The sequence below is a fragment of the Callithrix jacchus genome, chromosome 11, assembly GCF_049354715.1.
Source record: "Callithrix jacchus isolate 240 chromosome 11, calJac240_pri, whole genome shotgun sequence".
NCBI lineage: Eukaryota > Metazoa > Chordata > Mammalia > Primates > Cebidae > Callithrix > Callithrix jacchus.
Window position 1 is genome coordinate 73,756,125 of NC_133512.1, and position 27,782 is coordinate 73,783,906.

The following is a 27,782-nucleotide window of genomic DNA, read 5'->3' on the forward strand; positions in this document are numbered from 1 at the left end:
CAATATGTAAAGGGGTTGCTTTTACACTGGTTGGTGTATTGGCACCTCTGAACCCCCCCCACCCCTGCTTTTTAATCTTCATACAAGGGAGGAAATTACTGGTGATGATATGTCTCTGAAATCCAAAACAGGTAAATGCAATTGACTGGGCAGGAAGAAAATATCTACTCGAATGTGTGATATGTTAAGAATCATTGTGTTTACTCAAGGGCACGATTAGTATCCTGCCTTCTTTTGAGGACTGTCAGGTTTTGAGGTTTCCATAGGAGTTGGTACTGCTTTGTCAGGCATAGGAAGTCCCATTGATGTAAATTGTATTGGCAAGCCACTTGAAAGGTAAGAAGTGGCTATTGACTCTAATTTTATTCTCTACCAGTTTATTAGAATCACCTGAGCTGCTTTTAAAACAAGAATGATGCCCAGTTCCCACTGAAGATTAATTTAAAGCCTCATCCAAAGAGATGGGCCTGGGTATTGGGACATTTGTTGATGTTTTCAAAAGCTTCCCAAGTGATTTCAATGTTCAATCAGATTGTTCTGAAAGGAAAGTCGCCATGGCAAAATGGTTCTGGGGTTGGACTTTGGTCTATTTGGACATCTCTCTATGGCCTTACTGTACACTGATTCTCTTTAGGGCTCAGGTTATTTTATTTTGCTGGAATAACATACTCTGAGGAAATCAATATCTAAGTAAAACATCAGCCTCATAGATTCAGATGAGTCTGGACTGTTACTTTAAACTTCAACTTTGTCTTGTAGAGGCAGAGCCCAGCAAGTTGTCCAAAAGCAGCAGTGCGCACAGGAGGCTAGTGTGGGGACCAGGTGGCTCTTAGAGTTGAGGGTTGATATGGATGCCATGCAAGCAGGTGCCTCAGTGAAAACTAAGACGAGGGCTAGCTCAAGACTGGAAAATTCAGCTCATGGCTATGACTGAATGAAAACAAATCTGGTAGTTTTCCTACCAATTAACCACTTAAATTTGCTTGCAAAATGACTGAAATCAGCCATGGGACTGATTTCATTTTGGATTTGGTAAACAGAATGAACATTTGAACCTATCTACCGAGAAGATTCGCCTCTCCTTGCCAACCACTTGGAGCCATCAGTCCGAACCCGTCGAGACATAAGCATTCCAGTTCTACAGGAACTAGATTGTTAGAGAAAAAGCAAGTCATCTCTCTGTGAGGGAACAGTCAACCCGGCCAGGTGACAGTGGTGACAGCTTTATTATATAAAGGGGGAAAAACACCTTTAACTTGTTACGTGCTGGAATTGGTCAGGAGCAATCTGATACCGCAGATTCTTCGTTCTAGTTGCAACCACATCATTAAATGGAGAACGTCTGTAATTGGGCACATTAGCTAGTAACACTTCATACACCACCCACTACAAATTCTTCCTCCTTAAGGATGTCATTTCATTTCATAAGGCAACCCATATCTGCCGTAAGACATGGTTTTCCATTTACCTGGAGACTTCTGTTTTATCCAATTTAACCAATATTATCAATCCTTAAATAAATGTTGTACTTATGGAGGTTTTCTAAGGTACATTACATTTCATTCGGGGCTTTGCTATTTCACTGATGACTTGAGCTATAACTTGTAGTTGCAAAAGAGTGTAAGCCAAAGTGCTCCTATGGGGGCTTCTTATCAAAAACAGTTCTTACTGAATTAAGGAGCATGCCATATCAAAGGAATTTCAAACCTTCCTAAAATGGACATGGGATGCCATGAATCAGATACTCACAGGACGACCTCCACATGGTCCAAAGCCCACTGATCATGACCTGTTCCATTGTGGCGTGGTTGCCACCAGCGCAGTAAGACGCCTTTCATCCGTGCCTCCCTGGGTCACAGACAGAAGGACAAAGATATTATACATTAGCAAACTGAACCTTTTGGTATGCGACTTCTATATATCAAGTATTATAATAGGCTAATCTAAATCAACAAAATATTGTGCATGGAATTCAGATTGGCTTAGGTCATAGTATTCTTCTGAGTGGCATTCAATTTTATTGGCTACTCAAGGACTTGTAAAACTTTTCCTTCTCTCTCCCTCCTTTCCCTTGTCCCATTAATATCTCAAAGATTTTTGTCAAGCATGGAGTGCTTTCTGTGTGGCAGACACTGTGCCAGAAGCTGGTCTTACAATGCAAAGCAAAACTGACATGAGTCCTTAACTTCAGTAAAACTTCAAACTAGCACACCAGCAGAAATAAATGTTTTCTAAGACTAGAAGAACTGGTTAAAGCAAGGGAAATAGGCAAAAACTATCCTTCCACTTAGTTGTATTGTCTATTCCCTCTTGTCCTTATTCCTTGCTTTAATTTGTACCTTTTGGGCCCTAACTGAAAACAGTAACACCACTTTGGAGCTCTGGGTTAGTCTTGGTTCTGCCACCACCTAGTTTTGTGGCATTGGTGCAGTAACTTCACACAACTTCTACCTCAAACTTTGTGATTCTCAGGAATTCACAAAAGGATTGTGCATGAGACCATGCCTTTCCATTTGGGCCACTTACAGGGGGACATTGTAAGACACTCTCTGAGCTTGTGTGAAGTCCTTAGGCTGGTGCTGAGCGATGACGTGCCAGGTGATCCCGTTGTTGACGCTGTACTGCAGCAGCACTGCCTTGTCCACAGCGTGGGGGCCACTCAGGTCACTGTTGCAGCTGTCCGTCTGTGACATGCTCCCAATTTGCAAAACAAACATGATTTTGCTGAAAAACACAGGGAAATCATCTTTATTTTTATTTGTACTTATTTTTTGAGAGGGAGTCTAGCTGTGTCACCCAGGCTGCAGTGCAGTGGTGCGATCTTGGCTTGCTGCAGCCTCCATCTCCTGGGTTCAAGAAATTCTCCTAACTCAGCCTCCCTAGTAGCTGGTATAACAAATGTATACCACCATACCTGGCTATTTTTTGTAATTTTAGTAGAGACAGGGTTTCACTATGTTAGCCAGCCTGGTCTCAAACTCCTGACCTCATGTGATCTGTCCACCTCAGCCTCCCAAAGTTCTGGGATTACAGGCGTGAGTCACTACACTCAGCTGGGAATAATCTTTAAACCAAATTCAGGAAGTATTAAAGGAGTTATACTTCCTTAATCTTTTCTTGTTCCTAAAGTCCATGATTTCCAGGTTCATAATGTAGTGGAATCAGAAGTAGCCAGTCTTATGACTACATCACTATTAGTAACAACATTTATTTATACTTCCTTCTATATTATACATGTGGAAACCTCCATATTAAACATGTGAAAACGAACATTTATTTATACTTCCTTCTATCTTACACATGTGAAAACCTCAGAAGGCTAATTTTCTGGACAAAGAAAGTAATTTTGACTTTCAAAGATGTGTCCTCTTTTCATGATGTTGAAAATCTTGTTAGAGTATTTCATTTAAAACATCTTCTATTCTCTGAAAGGTAATGTGGGCTAAGCAGACAGCGGAGGACATGGAGAGGACAAGGAATACAACCACAATATTTATGCTGCATTCTTTTTACAAATAGCTCGAATCTGAATACATCTGGATGGGGATACATCATTATGACTATTTTAGGAAAGGCTGTCTGGAGATCAGAGCTGCGGGAAAACTGAGTTAGGACATGCAGGTTCTGAGCCATGTGTATTGTTCTGTTCAACGTGACATTTTGCTTTTCATTGTTATCTTTACCCTAGATAGAGCTTTGAGGCATGGGAAATAAATCCTTATAAGATTCCTCATGATTAATAGAGTACCCAATTTAAAGTAGGTGGTAGAATAAAGAGCTAGACTCAAAAATGTATAAATGCATAAACGAATTTAAAACAATACAGTGTGTCATTGCTAACTAAGCATCTAGTTGCAGCTATTATGGTGATGTTACAGAAGACACCAGGTTGTCTCTATATGAAGTATACTCTTTTGGTAGGCCAAAAAAAAAAAAGAAGATGATAGACTTAACTTTTATCATATCATGGTGGTTTCTGTACAGGAATTAATTTTATTATATTTTCATTGTTTATCATATTAAGATCCCCCAAACATGCCTTTCTGCCTCTGAAAATACATCACTAATATTATATTTTCCAAAGTGAAAGGTTTCAAGTAAACTATCTTCTCATTAACTAAACACATCGAATTCTCAAATATCCTCATAGCTACTGAACACTTTTTAGCATTCAAGAAATACTCTAGAATAATACTTAGCAACCTTTTTTAAGCCTTAAAATCTTTTCTTGAGTTATATAGACAAAAAGATATGTTCACTCTGTATAATGTAGCCAAAGCTGGGAAGGTTGGGTAGGGAAGGAAATGTAATCCTTCTTGTGTCTGTCTTTGTTGATTACTTCCCTAGTTATTTGCAAGGTCTCTGCCAACTCTACTCTGCATTAACCTCCAGCTGTGATAGCACATACATTTTTAAAGATCTTATCCATTCATCCATCCAACATTTCTATTTATCACACTTATGTATGCTAAATATAGGCATATGTTCGCACCGCTACAAATTTACTTCACATTCACATTTATATTGATATACTTGCCTGTGCTCAACATTAAATTATCTATGTAGATTATCCCTAACCATTTAAAAAAAGATTTGGCGATTTCTCTGGGCTTATGCCTATATTATCACCACTCAGCCACTGTGCGTGAAGAAATACAAAGCTATTCTCTAATAAACTGAAGTGAAGCATAATTCTGAGCTGTGAAAACATATATGCTTTCTTGTCCCAAATTCAAATGATAGGTATTCACTGCTCAGTGACATCTGTGCCATGAAGTTCATGATCCTATCTAACAGACAGTGGACAATCACTGGGCTTGTGACTAATTTTATGTCTGGACTACAATACAGAGTTTTGGGTACCTTGCTCGAGTGAGATCCAGAGGCTTGGTAGCTGCTTGCCTGATCTGACAGCCATTAAAATACAGTGAGTCTCCATGGGCGTAGGGGGCCAGCTGCCCACAGCCACTTCCTATGACTCCACCTTGAATGGTCTCCCAGTTTGCCTCGGTGACTCTTGCAGACTCAAAATTATCTTTAATATAAGTAGGAAGGTCGTGACTGAAAACAGAGCAATCATCACCTAGAGGAAAAGGAACAGTCACAGAAATTAACTAGACCAACCAGAGCCATTCAGGATTAAAAACAAGTATTCAAGTTCAGATTGTTGTTACTGTAAGAATGGTAAAATACAAGGAACTTAAACACATTTACAAGAAAAGAAAAAACCCCATCAGAAATTTGGTGAAGGATATGCACAAATATTTCATAAAAGAAGACATTTATGCAGCCAACAAACATATTTAAAAAAGCTCATCATCACCGGTCATTAGAGAAATGCAAATCAAAACCACAATGAGATAATATCTCATGCCAGTTAGAATGATGATCATTAAAAAGTAAGGAAAAAAACAGATGCTAGAGAGAATGTGGAGAAATAGGAATGCTTTTACACTGTTGGTGGGAGTGTAAATTAGTTCAACCACTGTGGAAGACAGTGTGGCAATTCTCAAGGACCTAGAACCAGAAATACCGTTTGACCCAGCAATCCCATTACTGGGTATATACCCAAAGGATTATAAATCATTCTTCTATAAGGACACATGCACAGGTAAGTTTACTGCAGCACTATTCATAATAGCAAAGACTTGGAACTACCCCAAATGCCCATCAATGTTAGACTGGATAAAGAAAATGTGGCACATATATACCATGGAATGCTATGCAGCCATAAAAAAGAATGAGTTCATGTCCTTTGCAGGGACATGGATGAATCCGGAAACCATCATTCCCAGCAAACTAACACAGGAACAGAAAACAAAATACTGCATGTTGTCACTCCTAAGTGGGAGTTGAACAATGAGAACACATGGAAACAGGGAGGGGAACATCACACACTGAGGCCTGTCATGGGGTAGGGGGCTATGGGAGAGATAGCATTAGGAGAAATACCTAATGTAGATGATGGGTTGATGGGTGCAGCAAACCACCATGGCAGGTGTATACCTATGTAACAAATCTGCACGCTCTGCACATGTACCCCAGAACTTTTAAAGAGTATTTAAAAAAAAGAAATATAACAAGATCCAGCAAAAAAAAAGAATTATTACAGTAAAAAATAAATAAAAAATGCAAAGAAAATGAATGGCAAAATACTAAGTAGAGATTCCCAGAAATAAATGTTTTTCTTTCATTTTGGCAATTATTGGCTTATATTGTTGGAAAAAAAAATCCTATTTTCTTTGAGTCAATGTTTACTAAAATATGTAATGCTCATGCCTGTATTTTTCATGCAAAATTATTGTTTAAATACCACAGCATCTGGCTGGGCCTTGAATGTATACCAATGGTGGGTCTCAGTAGGGAGCTCCCACTCTGGCATGAGAGGCCTATCTGATTTGTTTTTTCCTAGCATGATTTGTAGTAGAAAATACAGCTTAATGTATACTTGATTATTCTTGAGAGCAGAGTCTATATTTTAATTCATTGTTGGATTCCAGCACCTAAAACAATATTTAGCACATATAAGATATTCAGTAATGGGTAGGGCAGAGTAGCTCATGCTTGTAATCCCAGCACTTTGGGAGGCCAAGGCGGGAAGATCACCTGAGTTCAGGAGTTCTAGTCTAGCCTGGCCAACATGGTGAAACCTCATCTCTATTAAAAATACAAAAAAAATTAGCCAGGCATGGTGGCACATGCCTGTGATCCCAGCTACTCGGGAGGCTGAGGCAGGAGAATCACTTGAACCCAGGAGGTGGAGGTTCCAGTGAGCTATCATGCCACTGGACTCCAGCCTGGGCAACAAGAGTGAAAACTCTGTCTCAGAAAAAAAGAAAAGAAAAGAAATTCAGTAATAAAGCTGGGATAGAAAAATAATGATAAAACTGGAAGTATCTCTCAGAGACCACTGAACTGAATTACTGGCATTTAAGGAAGATATATTAGCAAATGTGTATGTGCTTGCATTTCCCCTTGATTTAAGCTACATGCCCTTAATAGTTTAAAATTAAAAGGCCATAGTTCTGTTGGTTCAGGGGAGAGGACAAATTCCAGACATCCAGGACTCGTTGTGAGACATTTGATTCACTCATTTGCCTAGAGTTAACATTCTCCAGCTAGTATGGGGACGGACCCAGCCGGTCTCAGTGACAGTGATACCAGGGAAGAAAGGAGATGGCTGAGTAATTCTAACACCAGAGATGTGCAGAGTCTACATTAATCATATCCATTTGATTTGGATGTAAGGAGACAGCATCAATGAAGAAATCTAATTAGATCTGACTCCAGAATTCAAATACATGGATTCTTTTTTTTTTTTTTTTTGAGATGGAGTTTCGCTCTTGTTACCCAGGCTGGAGTGCAATGGCGCGATTTCAGCTCACCGCAACCTCTGCCTCCTGGGTTCAGGCAATTCTCCTGCCTCAGCCTCCTGAGTAGCTGGAATTCCAGGTACGTGCCACCATGCCCAGCTGATTTTTTGTATTTTTAGTAGAGACGGGGTTTCACCATGTTGACCAGGATGGTCTTGATCTCTTGACCTCGTGATCCACCCGCCTCGGCCTCCCAAAGTGCTGTGATTACAGGCGTGAGCCGCTGTACCCGGCAATACATGGATTCTTACATTGCATGTCTGGGGGAAGTTGTATACCTCTGCCCCTCTTTGGATACATCTCTCACCTATGAGAGACAGCAAGGCTGATTGGAAAGAACCACCTGAATAGTGGTCTTTCTGACATTTTCTATCTGTGTGACCTTAGGCAGTTCACTTAGCCTCCCTCAGTCTCAGTTTCTTTACATATAGCCTGGGAATAATTACATTAACCATATATAACTGATAAGGATATCATAGATAAGTGACTGAAGAATAAGTTGGTGTATACTATGTAAATAGTAAAGCATAAGACAGTGTAAGGATTCATTCAAAGATTTATTAGCATTGCTATCGGCCAAGTATTAAGCTATAAGGATGTAGAATGGTAATTATGGAAAGTGAACTTTGTAATGACAGAGGCTGAAACCTGTTAGAAACGTTGGATCAAAGGAAAGCAGGCCTGCAGACCTTCTAACAGACCAACAGAGCAATTTCCTATGACTGAGGAGTCAAGTAGATACTCTGCCATGGATGTATACTCAGCCTCTAGAAACTCAAGCAGTGAAGATGTATTTCTTCGAGTCATAAAAGTTGTGCGCGTGTGTGTGCGTGCGTGCGTGTGTGTGTGTGTCACAGTGACCTGGAAACCAGAACATCTTGAATTGTCAGCTACATCTTCGGAGAACAGTGGCAGCTGCTGCTGGAAGAGGCTGAGGAAGGGCTGATACTGGTAAAGTTTGTAGGCACAGGCAGCTAGGCCAGGAAGGAAAGAGGCCCAGAAGTGGAAAATTAAGTGCTGGCACTGTGGGCGGGGGCAGGGAGTTATATGAAAGATGGACAATGTGAGGTACTATACCATATCCTGATTTAGCATATCTGGATTAATATGCTTATACATTTATTTTTATAGAATGTCTGGAGTGGATTTCAATTCTATATTTTTAAAAATGCCTTCAGGAACACTGCATAAATTTATGCTCGATAATTTGTCCCACAGATAAATAAGGAGTGACCAAGGAGTGTGTCATGAATCTCAGATCCCTCAGGCTGGAGTTTCTATCCATTCCTAGTGGACTTTTGTATACGTGTTAAGATGAGGAGAACCTCATGGTCTCCTGTATCAAAATCAACAGCCTGGGATTCAGACCTTGGAAACTCTCGTCGCAGATGCAGATGGCACCGGTCGTGCAGTATCCGTGCCCGCTGCAGAGCTTGGGGCAAGCCTCTCCAATGTACACATGGTCAATTGCCCAGCTTTGCTTCTCAGTTTCTTCTCCCTTCTGGATCCAGCGGAACTGTGTCGCACTGAAAAACCACAGAGAGCAGAAGGAATTCAGTAGGTTGTTAACTTTCATGGCTGCGTCAGGGCTCCAGCCTCTGGGAGAGGGGACGATTTGTGAGAAAAGTCCCCTTTTGAAAAGTTTACAAATGTCTTCCCGAAGAACCCTGCTGGCAGAGGCGAGAGAACTTGTATTTCTCACACTCTGGGAGTATAACCCAAAATGCCATTCTGGAAGCTTGTCCCTGAAAATTTCATGTGAATTTCCTATTCTAGTCCATCATAAATCTGTGTCCATTTTTCCTAGAGAGGTTTATCATTTTCCACATCTTTGAGTAAACCGAATGCTGCTCTAGGAAGATTGCACTCCATTGTATTTATCCTGAGCTTTGTGTAACCTGACAGCCCTGCACACCCTAGCTGGTGTTTGTATCTGGATGAGAAGCACAGCCTTTGGGAGAACACTGGGGCAGAATTGGTGCCACTGCCAGTCTTGGATTGGGGCCTGTCATTCAGGGCCTGTGACTGAGTTTGGTACATGCTATGGCATTAAGTCAAGGGAAATCGGAGATCTCTGAATCATTTACAAACAAACTAACTCCAATTTCCTCCTGGGACATACAGTTGACATTTGGGGGCATGGCTTGGTGAGAGAATGGAGAGAAGCTGGGAGAGGGCACCAGGGCTGCATGTGAAGCTCTGGCTCACACTGTCAGTTGTTTTCAGCTCACTGCATGAACTCTGTAGAGAGGCCAGACAATTTCACAAAGTTTACCTTAATTTGCAACCCACCTGGAGGAGACATGGTCAGGCAGCTGGATAGTGATTCTCTTCCAGCTTGAGCTGTTGACAGAGTTGTAGATGGTGGCTTCATGGAACTGGAAGGGGGAGCAGCCAATGCTGTTCGAAGACGAAGGAAGGCACTGGGTCTGTACCAGCTGCCAGGAATCGGATCTGCAAAAACCAAAAAGCTTCGTTAGACAAATCGTAGGAGAAACAAATAGCCTGTCTAATGTCAAGGTAATGCTTTGTGGATGGGTTCAAGTATTTTTATGGGAGTTTCCTCTTTCTTATACACATTTATAATTATGGATTATTAAAAAATTAAAAGTATTTTCTTATAAGACATATTCTGACTCTTTAAAAGCACCCAGATAACAGAATAAAATAATATGATGCATGGCGATGAATTCTGGTGGATTCTCCCTACTGACATTGTTACTAGAAATATACCTGGAATTGACTGACAAAATTGTCTGTCTCCCCAAACTTAATGTAATTAGTTTTTTACAGGTGATAGTGGGAGGGCTATTAACACTAATAAAGTAACTAACTTATGTCAGACTTTTATTCAATACTGCTAATATGCTTCAGAAAGGAGACTCTGACTGAAGCATATTCAGATCATTCATTGATTAAACTTTTTGTTAGAGGTAGTTGAAAATAAGTAACATGAATAAGAGAGTTCTACTCAGAGACAAATGTAGTGCTTTATTTTGAAAAAATTTAAAATATAAAGTTTCTTGCTGGCATCCTTGCATGAAAAAAGATTTTTTTGGTTTGAAGGAAAATTTTGAATGTAAGACATATATGTACATTTTGTACAAATGAAATTTATATTAAAATATGCATGAAATGCTCCTTTTAAGATATAAGCTGCTCTGTAAGCAGCTGCCTTAAAAAACAGACAACCATTTGGATTGGATATTCAAGTTTGGAGAAAATGTTAAAAATTATTTCACAAACCTTGCATCCTTAGTGTATTCCAACATTACGGAATGAAGGTCACCACAAGAAGTGGCTTCACAACCCACCACAATCTAAAACAAACATAAACAATACACAGGTAAGATTAGATGATAATGAATCCCATTAATTAAAAATCCCATCCCTCTCCATTATTATTCTGATAGGTAATATTCAGAGAAGCTTTTACAGAGCAGCCTGCTGGGATACCAAGAATATCTTCTTTTAAATTCTGTTAAAAACATGCAATTTTGCATGGAGATGAAAATTTAGGTTTTAGAAGTTTCTATTAGCATAATGCATTAATCACAAATCTGGGTAAGATAAATTGACCAAAAAGAAAGTAACATTAGCAGAATTTATAGACAGAAATGGAAAGTATCACTGATTCAAAACATTTTTATTGATATCCTAACTTTGTTGATGTTACTATTAAATTTTTATTTTGAATTAAAAGCAGCAATTTTAATTACTTGATATCCATTCTTGGGGTTTTCTGTATTTTCATATGAATGAAAACTTTCCATATTATATGTAATTAAATGTTTGAATCATTAATAATACATAAAGGCCATACAAATTTGGTGATTCAAATTTAAGTCCTAATTATTTAATCAACTCCTATTTTAGCCCTGATACTAAGGAAGGTGAGTGCTAAAAATTTCAGGCCACACAGTTATGAATAAAACAACTCTAAATTCAGAGAGAGACTAAGAAGCACAATGATAGTGGGAATCATAAAAGATACATATAAAACACTGTGGTGCTTCAGAGGAGATAGTATTTGATTAAATGGATTAGGATATAGTCAGGGTGTAGGCGAGCTGCTCCTGAAGACTGGGAAGAGCATGAGAGGTAGAGATAGGAAAAAGATATTTAGGTGAAAGAAAGAGTGTGAGTGAAGACAAAGTAGGAATCATGGTGGCACATGCTGTGCTCTAGAAACAGCATAGAGCATGTTTTGGTCTAAGTGTAGAGTATATGAACTATTCAGAGATGAAGTTAAAATGACTGATTGAATTTGGCAGACCAGAAGCTGTAGCCTAAGGTGTTTGATCTTAATTTGACAAGCAGTGGAGAGTCATTAAAGGTTTCTCAGCAGTAGAATGATGGGCTGCTTAGAGCCCTGCTTTGAGTCAGATCAATTTGACTGTGATGTCAAAGACAGGAGTGGAGAGAGACAGATTGGGAGTGAAAAAAGTACGTAGTTATCTGTTGATTTAATTAGGGCCAGAACGGAGGTGGGTGTAAATAGAGAAGATAGGATGGACACTGGGAACATTGGAAAGTAGAATTCAAAGGATGCAGTCACTGATTAGATGTGAAAAGTGAAAAGTCAGACTAGTTGAACATTTCAAGCTAGTTACTAGGTGAATGGTGGTGCCATTAACAGAAACAGGAAAATCAGAAAAAGGAGTTGGTATGGTGAGGGAAGATATTAAGTGTACCATTAGACACATTCAATTGAGGTGCCAATGTATGAAGATGTAGAAATGTGTAGGGGCTATTTAAAATATTGAATTAATTGTTAGGGAGCCAGTCAAGGTTGGATATGCAGATTTGAGATTTGCCCTTCAAGATATGATACTTGAAGCGAGATGACTGGATACAATTCCTGATGGTGAGAATGTCTATGGAGAGAGAAGAAAGTTAATACATACTGAGAAATGCTGACATTTAGAGGGCTAAGGGGAGAAAAGCTAAAAGACAGTAGATATCAAAGAAGTAAAAGGAGGACCAGCAGGGAAGCCAGAAGCTTAGGGGAAAGAGAATTCCACAGGTTGGAGAGGGCAAGAATAACATTGTCAAAGGGTGCACAGAGGAAAGGGAAGATGGGGAATTTGCAAAAGCTGCTTATGTCGGGTACGGTAATTTTCTGGTGACTTTTAAGTGTGCAGTTTTAGTGATATTTTACTAAATTTTTAAGGATAGACTCTCTTTTTTTTCCCTAAAGAAATTGCCTTGGTTAGAGAAAGAGAGACCCAGTCTCTTCAGTTCTGTTACTTTGTAACAAAAGAGGAGGCTCCAATCAACTCAATCAAATTTAATGCCTTTGATCTGGGCCACAATGTGAACCTGGTAGAAGGAAAATCTTCACTCTTAAGGAACATAGCTTAGAAGTAGAGGTGGTCTAACACTGCTTCATATCACTAAGTTAAAAATAGTCCCAAAGGAGTGGTAGCATTTGGGGAGCTTGCCTTACCCTCCAGTTTCTGAAGGAGAGTTTAACATAGAGCTGAGGTAAAAAGCAAAAACATTTTTATTTCTGCTAATAAAGATTCTTACTATTAACTGTTATCGTAGTACATCAAAATAGGGTATTAATAACTGATGTCTTTAAAATGACCTAGTAATACAATGCATTTCTGTAATGACTTTGTGTGTGTGTGTATGTGTATCTGTGTGTGTGTGTGTGTGTGTGTGTGCGTGTGTGTGAGAGAGAGAGAGAGAGAGAGAGAGAGAAAGAGAGAGAGAATCTTGTTCTGTTGCCCTAGTTGGAGTGCAGTGGTGGGATCACAGCTCACTGTAACCTCCAACTCCTGGGCTCGAGTGATTCTTGTGCCTCAGCCTCCTGAACAGCTAGGACTACAGGTACATGCCACCATGCCCAGCTAATTTTTTATCTTGTATTTTTTTTTGTAGAGATTGGGATTTTGCTATGTTTCCCAGGCTAGTCTTGAACTCTTGGCCTCAAGAGGTCCTCCCTCCTCAGCCTCCCAAAGTGCTGGGATTACAGGTATTTGCAACAGAGACACATCAATTGATATTGCTTTGCCTTTATAAGTGTCTATTAAGTATTTATTATATCTTCACTTCCATTCTATATGAATAAATATACAGTTTAAAAGATTTGAGAGTCCTCCTTAATTCTTTGAAGATTTATGAAGTTCCAACTGGACTAATGTAGTACAGGCATATGAAGTCAGAGACACAAGAAAATAGAAAGACACACTGAAAAAAAGAGATGGAGAAACCAGTGGCTCAATGCACATAATAGGCACGGAGTAAGAGAAAGAGGCAGACAGAGAGTGAGAGACGATGGCAGAGAGAGAGAGGAAGGGAAAGGATGGAGAGAGAATTGTGCAGCATAAAAAGGAGATAGTGTTACAGAGTGCTAGAAGTAGGTAGAGTCTCCTATTTGAGTTTTTTATTTACAAAGTTAGTGAGACTGAAATCTAGATAACATAGATGAAATAGAATATATTTGGTTGGTGTAAAAGTAATTGTGAGTTTTGCCATTACTTTTAATGACATAAAATTGCCATTCCTTTTTTTTTTTTTTGGAACAGAGTCTTGTTCTGTTGCCCAGGCTGGAGTTCAGTGGTGCGATCTCGGTTCACTGCAACCTCCGCCTCTCAGGTTTCAGCAATTCTTGTTTCTTAGCCTCCCGAGTAGCTGGGATTACAAGTGTGCACTACCATGACTGGCTTTTTTGTATTTTATTTTATTTTTGTAGAGACGAGGTTTCACCATGTTGGCCAGGCTGGTCTTGAACTCCTGGCCTCAAGTGATCCTCTTCCTGCAGCCTCCCAAAGTTCTGGATTACAGGCATAAGCCACTGCACCCAGCCTGCAATTACTTTTGCACCAGTCTAATAGTTACATTTCTTGCTATGCCCCAACATTTTCAGGGATTTTTATCTATCCTCAAATAATCATACTTGAATAAAGGTCTTTGCAAAAGATGACCTCTTTTTATTCATAAAACTAAGTCTCTTTTAATAAATAATATTAGTCATTTCCTTATAGTTGAATAAACATTCCCCCCAATCCACAGCCCGCAAATGCAATGATACTTTCTGTTTAAAGAGCCAGTTTTCCTTACTTTAAACTGCATCATGTATCCTGGCTGTATAATGAGTTCTCGGGAGGAGAGAGCATTGTGAGTCTTGTCCTTCTTTTTATTTGGCCAGTAGAGGTGGAAGGATGGATTGCCACAGAATCCTGCTGTCCTTACAGCATTAGGGTAAAAACTCCAGTTTTCTTCATGGGACGTGCCTTCTGTTAAGGAAAATTGAAAGCAATATGGCATGTTATTCTCTTAAATTGATTGATTTATTGTTGAAATCCTTAAATGTTTATGCTCTACTAGCTTTCTGCTTACTCTTTAGAATTGATTTTTATTTTATTTAACTGGGATAATGCATAAATCCAATGTGAGAAATCGAACTTAGACAAGACTATTAAATGACAGTATAGTTATTACCATACTTTTAAAATGTAATTGCTAGTTTAGGTAACTTACCACTGAAAAGTTCTTGATAGACTTTGTCAGCCAGTGCATTAAGTATTTCTGTGACACATTAATTACTAAAGAAACTAAAATTATTTTGGGGTACTAAAATTTCAAATTATTTTTAAAGCTAGACATTTTGCCTTTAACAGGATTTATTGAATTCTCAGTTGACATTTCCACAGACAGCCAACTTTGAAGATTTATAAACCACTGGGCAAAATAACAGCTAACAGTTGTTGAAGAGGAGTATATGCTAGGCACTCTTAATTTTTTATTGCATTTTAGGTTTTGGGGTACATGTGCAGAACATGCAGGACAGTTGCATAGGTACACACATGGCAGTGTGTTTTGCTTCCTTTCTCCCCTTCACCCACATTTGTCATTTTTCCCCAGGCTATCCTTATAAATGGTTTTCATGTATGTATCTGAAGACATAAACAGAAAGGCTCAAGGGAAAGAAAATTGTTCAATGTCATGTTTCTTACCATCATCAAAAGTGTCCACCAATTGGCTGGGATTGATTTCTGCTCCACCAATCAAAATGTTGTCCAGTGCCCACTGAGCACGCTCCACCCCAGAGACCACAATTCCACCGCTGATCACAAAGGGCTGCCACCAGCGAAGTCGAGTTGTGTTGGTGAGGGCATCTTCAGGAAGAAGTATGTAGTCATGTCTCACAGAAATGTATTTCTGGTAATCCATCTCATGGAGCAAAGTCCAGGTTATTCCTATAATAACAAATATACCAAAATAGCAATAAATCTAGAATCTCCTTCCTCCTTATCAACCATCAGTATACTTCAGATACTGTGAATTTCCCAAAGAAATTTTCAACCAGGAAATAACAATTGATTTTGCTGACTTTGATGTTAGGTATTTAGTATTTATAAACACTGTTTTGTATGAGGCTGATGATATAAGGGGAAGGATATTTCAAAAGAGTTGGCCAAAATAAAAACTGAAGTAAAAATTAGTTATGTTTTGCTTTATTTACTTCTTTATTCTTATTTCTCACAAATAATGAGGCATACCCATGTTTTACATGTTTCTAGACAACAGCTATTAGTATTAAAATATAGTTATTGTAATTTTATGCAATTTATAATTATTTGGACTAGTATAAAGTTTATCTCTTCTTGCTTGATAAAACTGTAGGTGGGATGTTTAAGTAAGAAAATCTCCTTCAAATGTCTTAAAATACTTTAGGGTCATCTGTTAATCAGCTAGTTATTAAGAATGATATCTATCTGCTAAAGAGATTTTTCTAAAGACATCATGGTATTACTGGTCTGGTTTTAGCTACTTCAAAATAACAAAACAGAATTCTATTAAAATATTCTATGATAAACTCACAAAATCGGACTTTTTTCACAATTTTTGAAGATTTCTATAGTTTCTCTACAGTATTTATTGCATGCTTATTTATAAAGAAGCTTTTTAAAATGCTTTAAAAAGATCTTTTACTTGGAAAATCAGATAAAATGTATTTCTTAACTGTATCACTTATAATCAAGCTTCAGTAAAGCATACAGTTTGTTTTCCTTATTCATAAAGTTTGAACTGTATTTTTTAATGTAATTTCTCTCTTGTTCCCTTTTTGCATAACACAGAAGTCACTTGTAAGGAACATGTAATACAAACAAGATCTGTAGCTTTTTCTTTGTGAGTTTCACCATTCAAACTGTGAAGTCAGCAAAGGTTTGCAGAGACTTTTCTGAGGGTGTTAGATGGAATTTGGGACTCTGCTCTGAGGTGTGGTTTACACCCCCCGAAACGTGCCTCCATCAGTAGAGTAGTCCAACAGCACGCCTTCTTTCCGGCAGATGGGACGATGGCAAGAGGTCATGTTGTTCTCACTACCGATGCGCCCCCAGTATTGCAGGAACCTGAATGCAAGCATATATTATCTATCAGAATAGTTCATTAGAACACATACTCTACTCAAGTCCCAGATAATTTCTTCCATACAAGTGTTCCTTGTTTTTGGACCAGTTTGCTATGTTGTAATAGAAATAACAAGAAATTGACTTACTTTGCACCTCGAAGATCCAAATCTTGTGTAATCGCTTGTCTCACAGTGGATCCCCCAAAATAGAGTGCAGTGTTCTCAGCAAGAATTCCACACTCAGTGCAAGTACTTCCGCCTTCTAAGGACATCCATAAGTCAGGTTTGATTTCTTCACTGTCAAAGCGTTCCTTCAGGAAAGTCTGGGAAAAAAATAAGCAGGATGTGGTTAAAAAACAATTTTAGATGGCTATGGAATATTTAAGACAATACAGAGTGATATCTTGGACTTAAAAAAATAGAGCTGAGTGACAATGGAGAGTAGGGAGTTAGGGAGGGATAACATGGGGAGAAATGCCAGATATAGGTGACGGGGATGGAGGCAGCAAACCATATTGCCATGTATGTACCTACGCAACAATCTTGCATGTTCTGTAAATGTACCCCAGAACCTAAAGTGCAATAAAATATACCAAAAAAAAAAAATTGAGCTGGGCCGGGCGTGGTGGTTCACGCTTGTAATCTCAGCACATTGGGAGGCCGAGGCGGGTGGATCACAAGTTCAAGAGATTGAGACCATCCTGGTCAACATGGTGAAACCCCATCTCTACTAAAAATACAAAAAAATTAGCTGGGCATGGTGGTACGTGCCTGTAATCCCAGCCACTCAGGAGGCTGAGGCAGGAGAATTGCCTGAACCCAGGAGGCAGAGGTTGCGGTGAGCCAAGATTGTGCCATTGCACTCCAACCTGGGTAACAAGAGCGAAATTCCGTCTCAAAAAAAATAAAAAAAAATAGAGCTGATTTCAAATGCTTTTCCAACGTTGTTTAAAAAAACAGCAGACTATCTCCACAATGTTCTTTTCTATCGTATACTAATAATCATTTAAACTGCTCAAATAATATTTAATAACTGAAATTTAAAATAATTGTAAGTCAACTATAGCAAGGTGTTTTTTTTTTTTTTTGAAATGACGTCTTGCTCTGACACCAAGGCTGGAGTGCAGTGTTGTTATCTCGGTTCACCGAGATAACCTCTGCCTCCTTGGTTCAAGCAATTGTCATGCCTCAGCCTCCTGAGTAGCTAGGATTACAAGTGTGTGCCACCACATCCGGCTAATTTGTATTTTTAGTAGAGATGGGGCTTCACCATGTTGGCCAGGCTGGTCTCAAATTCCTGACCTCAAGTGATCTGCCCACCTTGGCCTCCTAGAGTGCTGGAATTACAGGCATGAGCCACCATGCCCAGCCAAGTTATAATAACACTTCTATCTGTAAAAAGTTACTTATGCATATACCCCCAAATATGTGTATTTATTTATACAGTATATAAAAGTACTACTGTAATGTATATTATGAAACATGCGAGAAAAAGGAAATTTGAAAGGATTAAGATAAAATATAAACATGCAATCTGGCACTTCCCCCCTGCATTCCCCAATGGATTGTCTTGGTGTGTGTGCCCTCACTTTGGAGGCTACTTTAGGCAGCCAGAATCCTTTAGCCTCTAGCACAGACTGAACCTTGAAGGACTATATGGCTAGGCAGGGACACTTGAAACCAAAGTTCTCTGTATAAAGTCAAAAGAAAGTAAACCTTAGAAGGCAGTTAGAAAGATGTTTCACCTGTTTATCAGGGCCAAGTTGCAGGGTGATGTGAGGTACTCAAAATCTAGAATAAAGTATTTTTCCCTAGGTCTCCAGTTTATTCTTTTAACTAAGAATGACTGACAACCAGAAAATATGTTTTTCAGAGAGTGTATAAAGGTTCACAGCTACATTTTATGCAAAATTTGCTTATCTCCTCATAGTCAAGGTCTTAATTTCCCCATTCATTCTATCCTCCGTACTTTCATTCTGGCCATAATTCAGATTAGTATTAGGTAGAGACACATTTTTTTCTTGTTTTTTAAAATGATGAAAAGATATCATAAAGGCAATTTGTTATCATTGCAATTGCAATAACTGTATACAGAAGAACCTATATATTTTCATTTTAAGGAGAGTTCTATCTTACTGTATACTTAAAATGATTTAAATAGAGCTTCTTTTTCACAAACTTAGAAGATAATCAATTCTATAGTAAAAGACATACAGTCAAATGTCAGTCTGACTTCACTCACTAATGGATAGCAAATGAATACGTTTTATAATTGAAGGTTGGTAAGAAAACAAGTGTTAGAAGAAATGCATGGTTAACCACAGAAACTCTCGTGAGAAGATTTTAATCAGGGTTTATAATTTATAGATTTGTACAATTTCTTATCCAACTGAGGAATACTAATAAAATTTGAGTGCTCATGAATAAAATTAGATTTTCAAAAGTTTATTAATTAGCTGTGGCATATAAAGCTATGTTTGTCATATGGTAACCTCATTTGTTAATAATGTACTTATATCTTCAGACAGAAATGAGCAGTGTTCCAATTTTATTTAAAAAAATGTTCGATTCCATAGTTGCGGTATTAGAACAAACACAATTGACAGAACAGGTTTTGTTTATATTGTTGCCTCTCATATGTTGGACTTCAATCACGAGGAATTTTGCTTTTTTAAGCTTAGTCATTTTTCTGTTATTGTAATGACAAATGTACTATGTTTATTCACAGAATTAGAATGCATATATGGCAACTGTGTTGGGTAACCACATTAGCTTTGCATATTCAATAGTGATATAACAGATAAAGCTTTCAGAAGTGACCTTTCCATTCTTAATACACAACAATATTTCAGCAGTCAACAAACCAGAACATAGAATTTTCTAAACAAAAATTCAGATACTGTTTAGGCCTTTTTGAACATTTGGTCTTTTGTAATAATGTGTCTATATTATTTGGTTTATTTTATAACAACAACAACAATAACAATAATATCCTCCTTCAAATAGTACATCAACTGAAAAAGTGAAGTTTAAAAAGGCTTAATATTGACTTTAAGTTAAATTAAGAGTCTGCTTAAGAAAAAAATAAAAAGAAACCCAGAGTGTTTGTCATTTGTAATTCATACAATCTGGCTCATTTTATGAACTGGATAAACTGTATTAGAACTTGATCCTAATATTCTTGTACTTAGGAAATATGACATTTTAAAAGTTTCCATTCAAATGATTTATTTCCTGGGGGACTCAAAGGACATTATTATATATTATGTCTCATACATAAGTTAGTTCTTAGGCATGGCCCATGATGTGATAGTGCTTCTGTTCAGGGCTTTAGCCTTACCTTCAGAGTGTGGGTCAAATAGCAGTTTGGCCCTGAGTATCCCGGATCACAGATGCACTGTTCCCTTAAACAATCTCCATGGCCCCTGCAATTGTCCAAGCATCCAGGGCCCAGGTAGAAATTATCGATTGCCCATTGCATATCTGAGTACTTCTGATAGAACCTAAACCTTACTGGACTATTGACAATACAAAAGCAAAGGAGTGAAAAACAAAAGTTAACATTATTTAGGTCCATTGTCCTGCATGTGTATTCAGTACTCAGGAGAAAAACATTTAATACAGTCACTATTACTAGATGAAATGGGTTAATAAAAAATGTTTTCTGACCACTCTTGTCCTTCTAGTAATGGAACTTTCAAGCTGATTTTATTTAAATTTTAGAATATCTGAGCAAACTTATACAACAAAATTAAAATCAGTGGAATCCCTGTGTCAAGAAATAGAAATATTTAAAAATACAAATCTGTAACTTTCATAAATCAGGTTTCTTCTGAACTGGAGTTCCATGGTCATGACACAATTTAGATTCACTAACTGCATTTCTGAAATTGTGCAGAAGGTGAGTGATGCCTTTGACAAGAGCCTCGTCAGCATACACACAGCCCTCAGGTGGTGGGGAAGCAGCATTTTCTAAATTCCCTGAAGACAATCAATATTCTCAGAGTAACTATGCTAATTAGAAGACAATTTTGAAAGGGTTATATTAAAGGACATTTTCTCTGAGATTTTAATTTCATCTTTGTTCTTCTCTGTCTTCTGGGGGAAAAAAAGCAAGCCGCATAATTATCCTTATATTAAAATGTGCCACACTATTTTGGTTTAAAGAGTCCAAAGTGCATGAAGGAACTTTCTAGGGGTGATATAAATGTATATAAACAGACTATCTTGTTTTATTTGGTGGTTACATGGGTTACACAATAGTAAAACTCAGTGATATGAACAATTAAGATGTATGTATTTTACTGAATGTAACTTATACCTCATTACTACAAAAAGAGAGAGAATGTGAGGGGAAAATAAGTCTACGATGAACATCATGGTGGTTCCCCAGCATCCATTTCACTCCAGATAATCCATGAAATAATCGTTGTAATACCACTTTTGTAACTATTGAGTGGCTAATTGGTACCAATGGGATGCAAGGTGGTGCTTGCTCTGGCTGTCTTAGAACAAAAAGCAACTGTCTTTCTTTCCCATTGGACGTCAGTATGGAAGCATCCTGCCCCAGTTCTCTGGCTACCATCTCATGTTCAATAGCAAAACCAGCCTGAGAGCTGAGTATGGCACCAGTGCTGTGGACAGCAGATATTCTCTTAAGAGAATAAGAAAGAACAGTGTCCCTGAAGACACTGTCCAACTTACAAATCAACCAACCCTAGAGTTCATTTATCTTTGGATCGTTCATTACAGATACAACAAATTTTGAGCCGGTTTGAATTGGGTTTTCTGTTCCTTGCAGCTGAAAGCATCCCTATTTAGTTCCTTAGTATGCTAATTGAATAAGCTCTTTAGATACATTCCAGAAAATTATGAGTGGTCATAATAATATCTATGGGACACTGGGAAATCTGTGTGTAAGAACTTTATTCAAAGCTTCTCTGTATGTTCATAATAACATCTAGGTGACACTGGGAAATCTGTGTGTAAGAACTTTATTCAAAGCCTCTGTATGTTTTACAAGAATATTCTTCATTTAGTCAGACTATCTGATTAACAGTCGAGGTGCACCTGTTATTTTCTTTTGGTGTATCTTTCCCCCTAATTTTAAAGTAGAAGATAAAACTTTTGAATTGCCTTCATTTAATATATACCCAGACTTTGCAGAGCAAGGTTTAATCAGCTCTGCTCATCCCTGGTCCAGGCTAATTACCTCTCACTGCAGGAGCAGAATATAATGCTTTGATAAGAGAAAAATGGACCCTATAAGTCACACTTGTAGAAATAGCATAATGAGTTAGGACTTGTTTCTGGCTCTGTCTATCACAGATTGATAAGGCAATAATGTGGAAAGTATATGATGCACAGTAGTCCACAGTCTACAAGGTTGAGAAGGTAGGGTACATCTTTTTGTCTGGCTCCCAGGCCATCACTATTGCTCTGTCCCCATTTGAAGACTGAGGTATGGAAAATAGAAGAGTCTGTGAAAGCCCATTTTGCCAAGTCTGAGGATTACAAGTTGAGGTCAGAAGTTACCTCATCATGGAAGTTATAATAAAAGTCACCAAATTAGAGAACCTTTAGAGTTAGGGAGAAATAAAGTACTTTACTACAAACACACATAATTTCAGGTTAACAACAGTGTACCTAATGGACTTCTGACTGTTTGGAACCAGGCTTTGTTTTTGTTTTCTACTTACTTTCCCACTAAGCTTTCAGGAAGTGGGTAGGTAATCCTTTTCCACCCTTTAGTTGGAAAGAACACAGATGGCTGAGAAACACTTCCAGAGCATTTTGGGTCTGCAGGTAAGCACTGAGGGACCAGATAATTCCAGCTCACACCGAAGTCAGTAGAATACTGCACATGAATTTGATTCTGGGCAATTTTTTCAGACACCTTACATCCAACAGAGATCTAATAAACAGAAAAGCAAGATCAAGGTTTTAAAACCATATTATATGATTCTGCTCCAAGGACATGGCAGCAAAAAAGCTGCTGATCACTTGTTATACACTGCACCACATCTATCCTGTATTTTCAGATTCATTATTTGTTCTGTAAATGGACAGAGGAAGTTACCATGATTGCCCCAGGTAACAAATTATCGAAAGTGCCAAATATACTGTGTAGGGGGTTTGGAGAGAAACTCAGACCTGTGCTTCTGCCATGCTGGCTGAAAGCCTTCAAAGGCTTGGGCTCACTCCTCCAAATTGTTAGTTGTGTTAATGGTCTGGCACTTCTGTTTGGCAGGATCTTTAACCAAGAAGAACTGCTAACAGCTTTACGAATTTCACTATTTTGTTGTACAATTTATGACAATTTATTTTGTACTATTTTACTATTTTGTTGGACCATTTGTGACTCTCAATACATCACTTTCAACTGCAGGTAAGATGAAATGAAGTGATAACTGAAGGTAGTTTAAAGAAGGCACAGTAGCACCTTTCGTTGATGATGACAGCTATAATGTGACATTGTTTTTAATACAGTGGGATTTAGGTAGACGGGATAAACTGGTTAACATAAAATCTTGGCAAAACTATTAGCCAAAGTTGATGTTGGCACTAATGCTAATCATGCCTTTGTTTTCTATAATTTCATTTCTCCAGAAACATCCAAATGTTCTTGTAAAAAAAAGTAGAAATAAGCATTATAGCTTTAATCTTCTCTTGATGAAACAAATTGCCTAAGTCATATAATGATTTAACTCGGGAGTTATAATCAGTATCCTACATTTTTATTGTTGATATTTTTCTCTATCAGTATTTCATCCTGAGCAGAAACCTATTTACTTTTGTAAAACTTTCAACTTGAAATAGTTCAGAAATAAAGTACTTTTAATCATTAAGCAATTTGAGTTGTATATTACCTTAATAGGAAATTTACTTTTCAAAGTATATACTAAGTCAATGAAATACTAGATGATCTTTCCTCTATGATATTTTTGATTTATTATATTGCTAATGTACGGTTGTTTATATAATCAAGATCTTCACCTTGAATTGCATAATCCAGCCTTCAGTGGGGGTCAGGTCGTGGGTCACAGCATACACCTCTCGTCCATCATGGCTGCCACAGAGCATCACACCATCAGGGGAGTCACAGAACCTTTCCACCGTACAGTCATCGTGGAATAGCCAGTGCTCATTCACTTAAAACAAAAAAACAAAGTCTTGTGACGAACTTGTGACAAAAACACTTGAAGCAAATTTTCACAAGCAAGACAGAGAATTATTTTAAGTAGAAACAGCTCATATTATATACACTTTACAGACAAAACACTAACGTAAATACATTGTTTCAGGAACATCAATACTAAGAGGATTGACTTTTGTCTGATATTAGTACACACACAAAACTATCCAACTATAGGTATTAATCTACACATAGAAAAAAAGTATATTGCATGCATTGTAAATGAAAATCAAAAGGAAATAGCATATTTTTTGATAGACATTTTACTTTTTAGATAGCATATAAAGAAGAATAGTTTTTTTTTTTTCTTTTTGAGATGGAGTCTCACTCTGTCACCAGGCTGAAGTGCAGTGGCACAATCTTGGCTCCCTGCAACCTCTGCCTCCTGGGTTCAAGTGATTCTCCTGCCTCAGCCTCTCGAGTAGCTGGGATTACAGGTGAGCGCCACCACGCCCAGCTAATTTTTGTATTTTTAGTAAAGACAAGGTTTCACTATGTTGGCCAGGATGGTCTCAATCTCTTGACCTCGTGTTCTGCCTGCCTCGGCCTCCCAAATTGCTGTGAGTACAGGCATGAGCCACCATGCCCAGTCAGGAGAGATAATGTTTAGTAACAGGATGAGGAATATTGTTAACTACGTCTATTCAAATTCTGAAACTATTATCTGGGTAAGTAAAAAGCTTGTAATGATTTTTAAAATAATTTTACCAAGGTATAATTGACATATAAAAATTATGTGCATTTAAAATATACATCTTAACTGGATATGGTGGCTCATTCCTGTAATCCCAGCACTTTGAAAGGCTGACGTGGGAGGATTTCTTGAGCCCAGCCTGGGCAACATAGTGATATCCTGAGTCTTAAAAAAAGATTAGCTGGGTGTGGTGCTGCATGCCCATAGTCTCAGCCACTCAAGAGGCTGCTTGGGCCCAGGAGTCCAGAGCTGCAGTGATCTGTGATTGTGCCACTGCACTCCAGCCTGGGCAGCAGAGTGAGACCCTGTCTCTAAAAAATTAGCTTTAAAAAATGAAATATACATCTTGATGAGTTTGGAAATATGCACACTTCATGATACTATCACCACAAGCAAGGTACCAAATCAACCCATCACCTCCAAAAACGTCCTTGTGTTCTTTGATGTATATGTGTGTGTATTTTTTGGGAGGAGGGTGTTTAGAACACCTAACAAAAAACACATCTTCTTAACATATTTTCAGTGCACAATATCATCCTCTCAACTGTAGATACTATGTCATACGGCAGATCTCTAGAACTTATTTATTTTGCATGACAAAAACTTTATAGCCATTGAAAAAGTATTCCTTATTTCCCCTTTTCCCAGATCCTGGCCAGCACCCTATTTAATTAGAAACAAATGATTTTGAGTTCAAGAAATGAGTTGAGAAAAATTAAAACTGCATTGTGTAGTTTGTTATAAAGATCAATTTTATGTCCTAAAATGTGAAACCATACTTAATTTGGCCAAAAGTAAAATAAAATATTATTATAGAGATTATTTAAGAAGTTAGGATTCTAAGATAATACTTTTATAAATTTACTTTGGTAATGTTCTTAATAATTGATTATTTAAGTATAAATATTCAAGCATTCTGCAGAGATATTTCTTTTAATTAGTCTTGACTCCACTTCTAAACCTGATTAACAGTTAACACTTCCAGGAAATGTACTCAGGAAAATACTACTGAAGGAACAGATTTGGAAGAGTTTAAGAAAACCTAAGCAGCAAGGCTATGAATTGATTAATGCAGAGTACATCCTTTGTGTTGATCTTCTCTCTTAACTCCTTCCTGCACGCCCCTCACAGTTCCACTTCTCTTCTGGAAGAGGTGATTTTACATTTATTTTATCCCAGAAAAGTTAGATATTAAACACATCTATAATATATGTTGCATCTGATTCATAATATGCTTTGATTTTATAGGTCCAATTCTTTTCTTTTTTTCTTTTTTTTGAGACAGAGTTTCACTCTTGTTACCCAGGCTGGAGTGCAATGGTGCGATCTCGGCTCACCGCAACATCTGCCTCCTGGGTTCAGGCAATTCTCCTGCCTCAGCCTCCTGAGTAGCTGGGATTACAGGCACGCGCCACCGTGCCCAGATAATTTTTTGTATTATTAGTAGAGTCGGGGTTTCACCATGTTGACCAGGATGGTCTCGATCTCTTGACCTCGTGATCCACCCGCCTTGGCCTCCCAAAGTGCTGGGATTACAGGCGTGAGCCACCGTGCCTGGCAGTCCAATTCTTTTCTAAAAGTTTTCTGGCTAGTCCCAGCATTTCCTGGGAAGCTGAACAGATGCAGCTGGAGGCTTGGAGCCACTATGGAAGCAGCACAGTTGATACCTCAGAGGATCCAGAGAAAAGACCAAGTAACTGTAATTCAGCCTTCACCCATATTGTGTCTTTTTTATTTTGTCTGAGCATATATATACAGCAAGCAGCAAGCAGCTTATCTCTGGGATTCAAATAGTGACTGCAATACCATTATCTGCGTTTTCACTCTGAGGGATTTGGAGCCACATTTAATCCTACATCACAGATATAGGACTCAAAAGTCAAAATGCACAGAAATTTGAATTCCAATAAGAATACTCTGAGCCAGTTTATTCCAGGGTACACATTTCATTTTTATGCTAGAACTCTGCAATCCTGATGAAAGAGAGGCTGCATTACTCAACTAACTCATCCGTCTCTCCTGCAGGATTGGAAACTACTTCTGTATGTACATGTTACAGTTTCTAGGAACTCTATTTTTGCAAGACAGGAGCCAGAAAATTTGTTCTTTCAATTGTGTATCACTAATTAAACCTAAAGTCAAATCAGTATTTTAGGTACCTGAAAACCTAGTCTGTATTTGCTTTTATTAATATTAAAGCAGTGTTTATTCTCTGATTGTAAACTCACTTATGTAAACCATTACACACACACACAAAAATAAATGAGTAATGAAGCAAAGTTCTGAACCAGAACTATGTAAGCAAATGTAAATAACCTTCTTAAGAGAGCAAGACACTTAGTAGTGGTGAGGGACATTTAAGCTTTTTCTATTTACAGGTTTCTTTTTAAACAAGGGTGCTTCAAAGTAAATAACTGCTGTTACATTATGTCATATGACATCCTAATAAATGAATTAATGAAATTAATTAATCTAAACATCCAGTAATATTGAGTATATAGCTACTAAAATTTTATATTTTATAAATATATCTAAGGACATGAGGAAAATGATAAGGATTTAATTCTAAACAAAAAAAGCAGGCTATGAGAGACGATCCAAGATGGCCGATCGCTAACATCCTGGGATTGCAGCTCTCAGTGAAGGTGCGGAGAACCTATAGAGGACACCACACTTTCAGACAAATTCTGGTCGCTCACGGAGCAGAAGATCCCCAGTGGAGGAAACACACGGGTCGCCAGCTCGACTCTTGTGGCCAGCGCAGTGGTTCCGCAGGAACCTAGGCGCGGCAGCTCTCGCAGCAGAGTAAACAGGTTCGGAGGACCCACACGGGCCCCCAGCACAACACCAGAGCCCGGTGCAGCGGCTGTGATGGCACCTTGGCGCGGCAGCGCTTGGCACAGAGTAAACGGGACCGGTTCCCCTTCTGACTGAGGTTGGGAGCCGCGGGAAGGCAGAGTCGCCTACTAAGGACACAAGAAGGAAGCCCAACAGGAGAATCCTGGGAAAAAAAGCACGATCAGTTTTAACGCTGCTGCTCTGGCCCTGGGAACTAACAACCTGGATGCCCACTCAAGAGACCTAATCTGAAAGTTGGTAAATTCAAAGACGACAGGAGGATAAATTTACAATGATGGGAAGAAACCAGCATAA

The 27,782-nt window shown here is 38.3% G+C and overlaps 1 protein-coding gene across 7 annotated transcripts in view; it reads right to left on the reverse strand.

Moving 5' to 3' along the window:
* The window catches only part of RELN (reelin), a 559,409-nt gene that overhangs the window by 9,307 nt on the left and 522,320 nt on the right, over nucleotides 1–27,782 (reverse strand). For 3 of the 7 annotated variants that reach the window (XM_035254011.3, XM_054237376.2, XM_054237378.2), the window contains 14 exons: nucleotides 23,737–23,891; nucleotides 22,440–22,654; nucleotides 20,081–20,258; nucleotides 16,888–17,063; nucleotides 16,635–16,741; nucleotides 15,341–15,583; nucleotides 14,445–14,620; nucleotides 10,620–10,693; nucleotides 9,666–9,827; nucleotides 8,742–8,899; nucleotides 4,864–5,083; nucleotides 2,527–2,724; nucleotides 1,750–1,848; nucleotides 1,064–1,147 (listed from right to left, as the gene is read on the reverse strand). In XM_035254011.3, the coding sequence (XP_035109902.3) occupies nucleotides 1,064–1,147; nucleotides 1,750–1,848; nucleotides 2,527–2,724; nucleotides 4,864–5,083; nucleotides 8,742–8,899; nucleotides 9,666–9,827; nucleotides 10,620–10,693; nucleotides 14,445–14,620; nucleotides 15,341–15,583; nucleotides 16,635–16,741; nucleotides 16,888–17,063; nucleotides 20,081–20,258; nucleotides 22,440–22,654; nucleotides 23,737–23,891 (2,245 nt within the window). Of the gene's footprint in view, nucleotides 1–1,063; nucleotides 1,148–1,184; nucleotides 1,343–1,749; nucleotides 1,849–2,526; nucleotides 2,725–4,863; nucleotides 5,084–8,741; nucleotides 8,900–9,665; nucleotides 9,828–10,619; nucleotides 10,694–14,444; nucleotides 14,621–15,340; nucleotides 15,584–16,634; nucleotides 16,742–16,887; nucleotides 17,064–20,080; nucleotides 20,259–22,439; nucleotides 22,655–23,736; nucleotides 23,892–27,782 lie in introns of those variants that run through there. The other 4 variants (XM_002751683.6, XM_002751684.6, XM_078343077.1 and 1 more) reach the window with 2 other exon arrangements.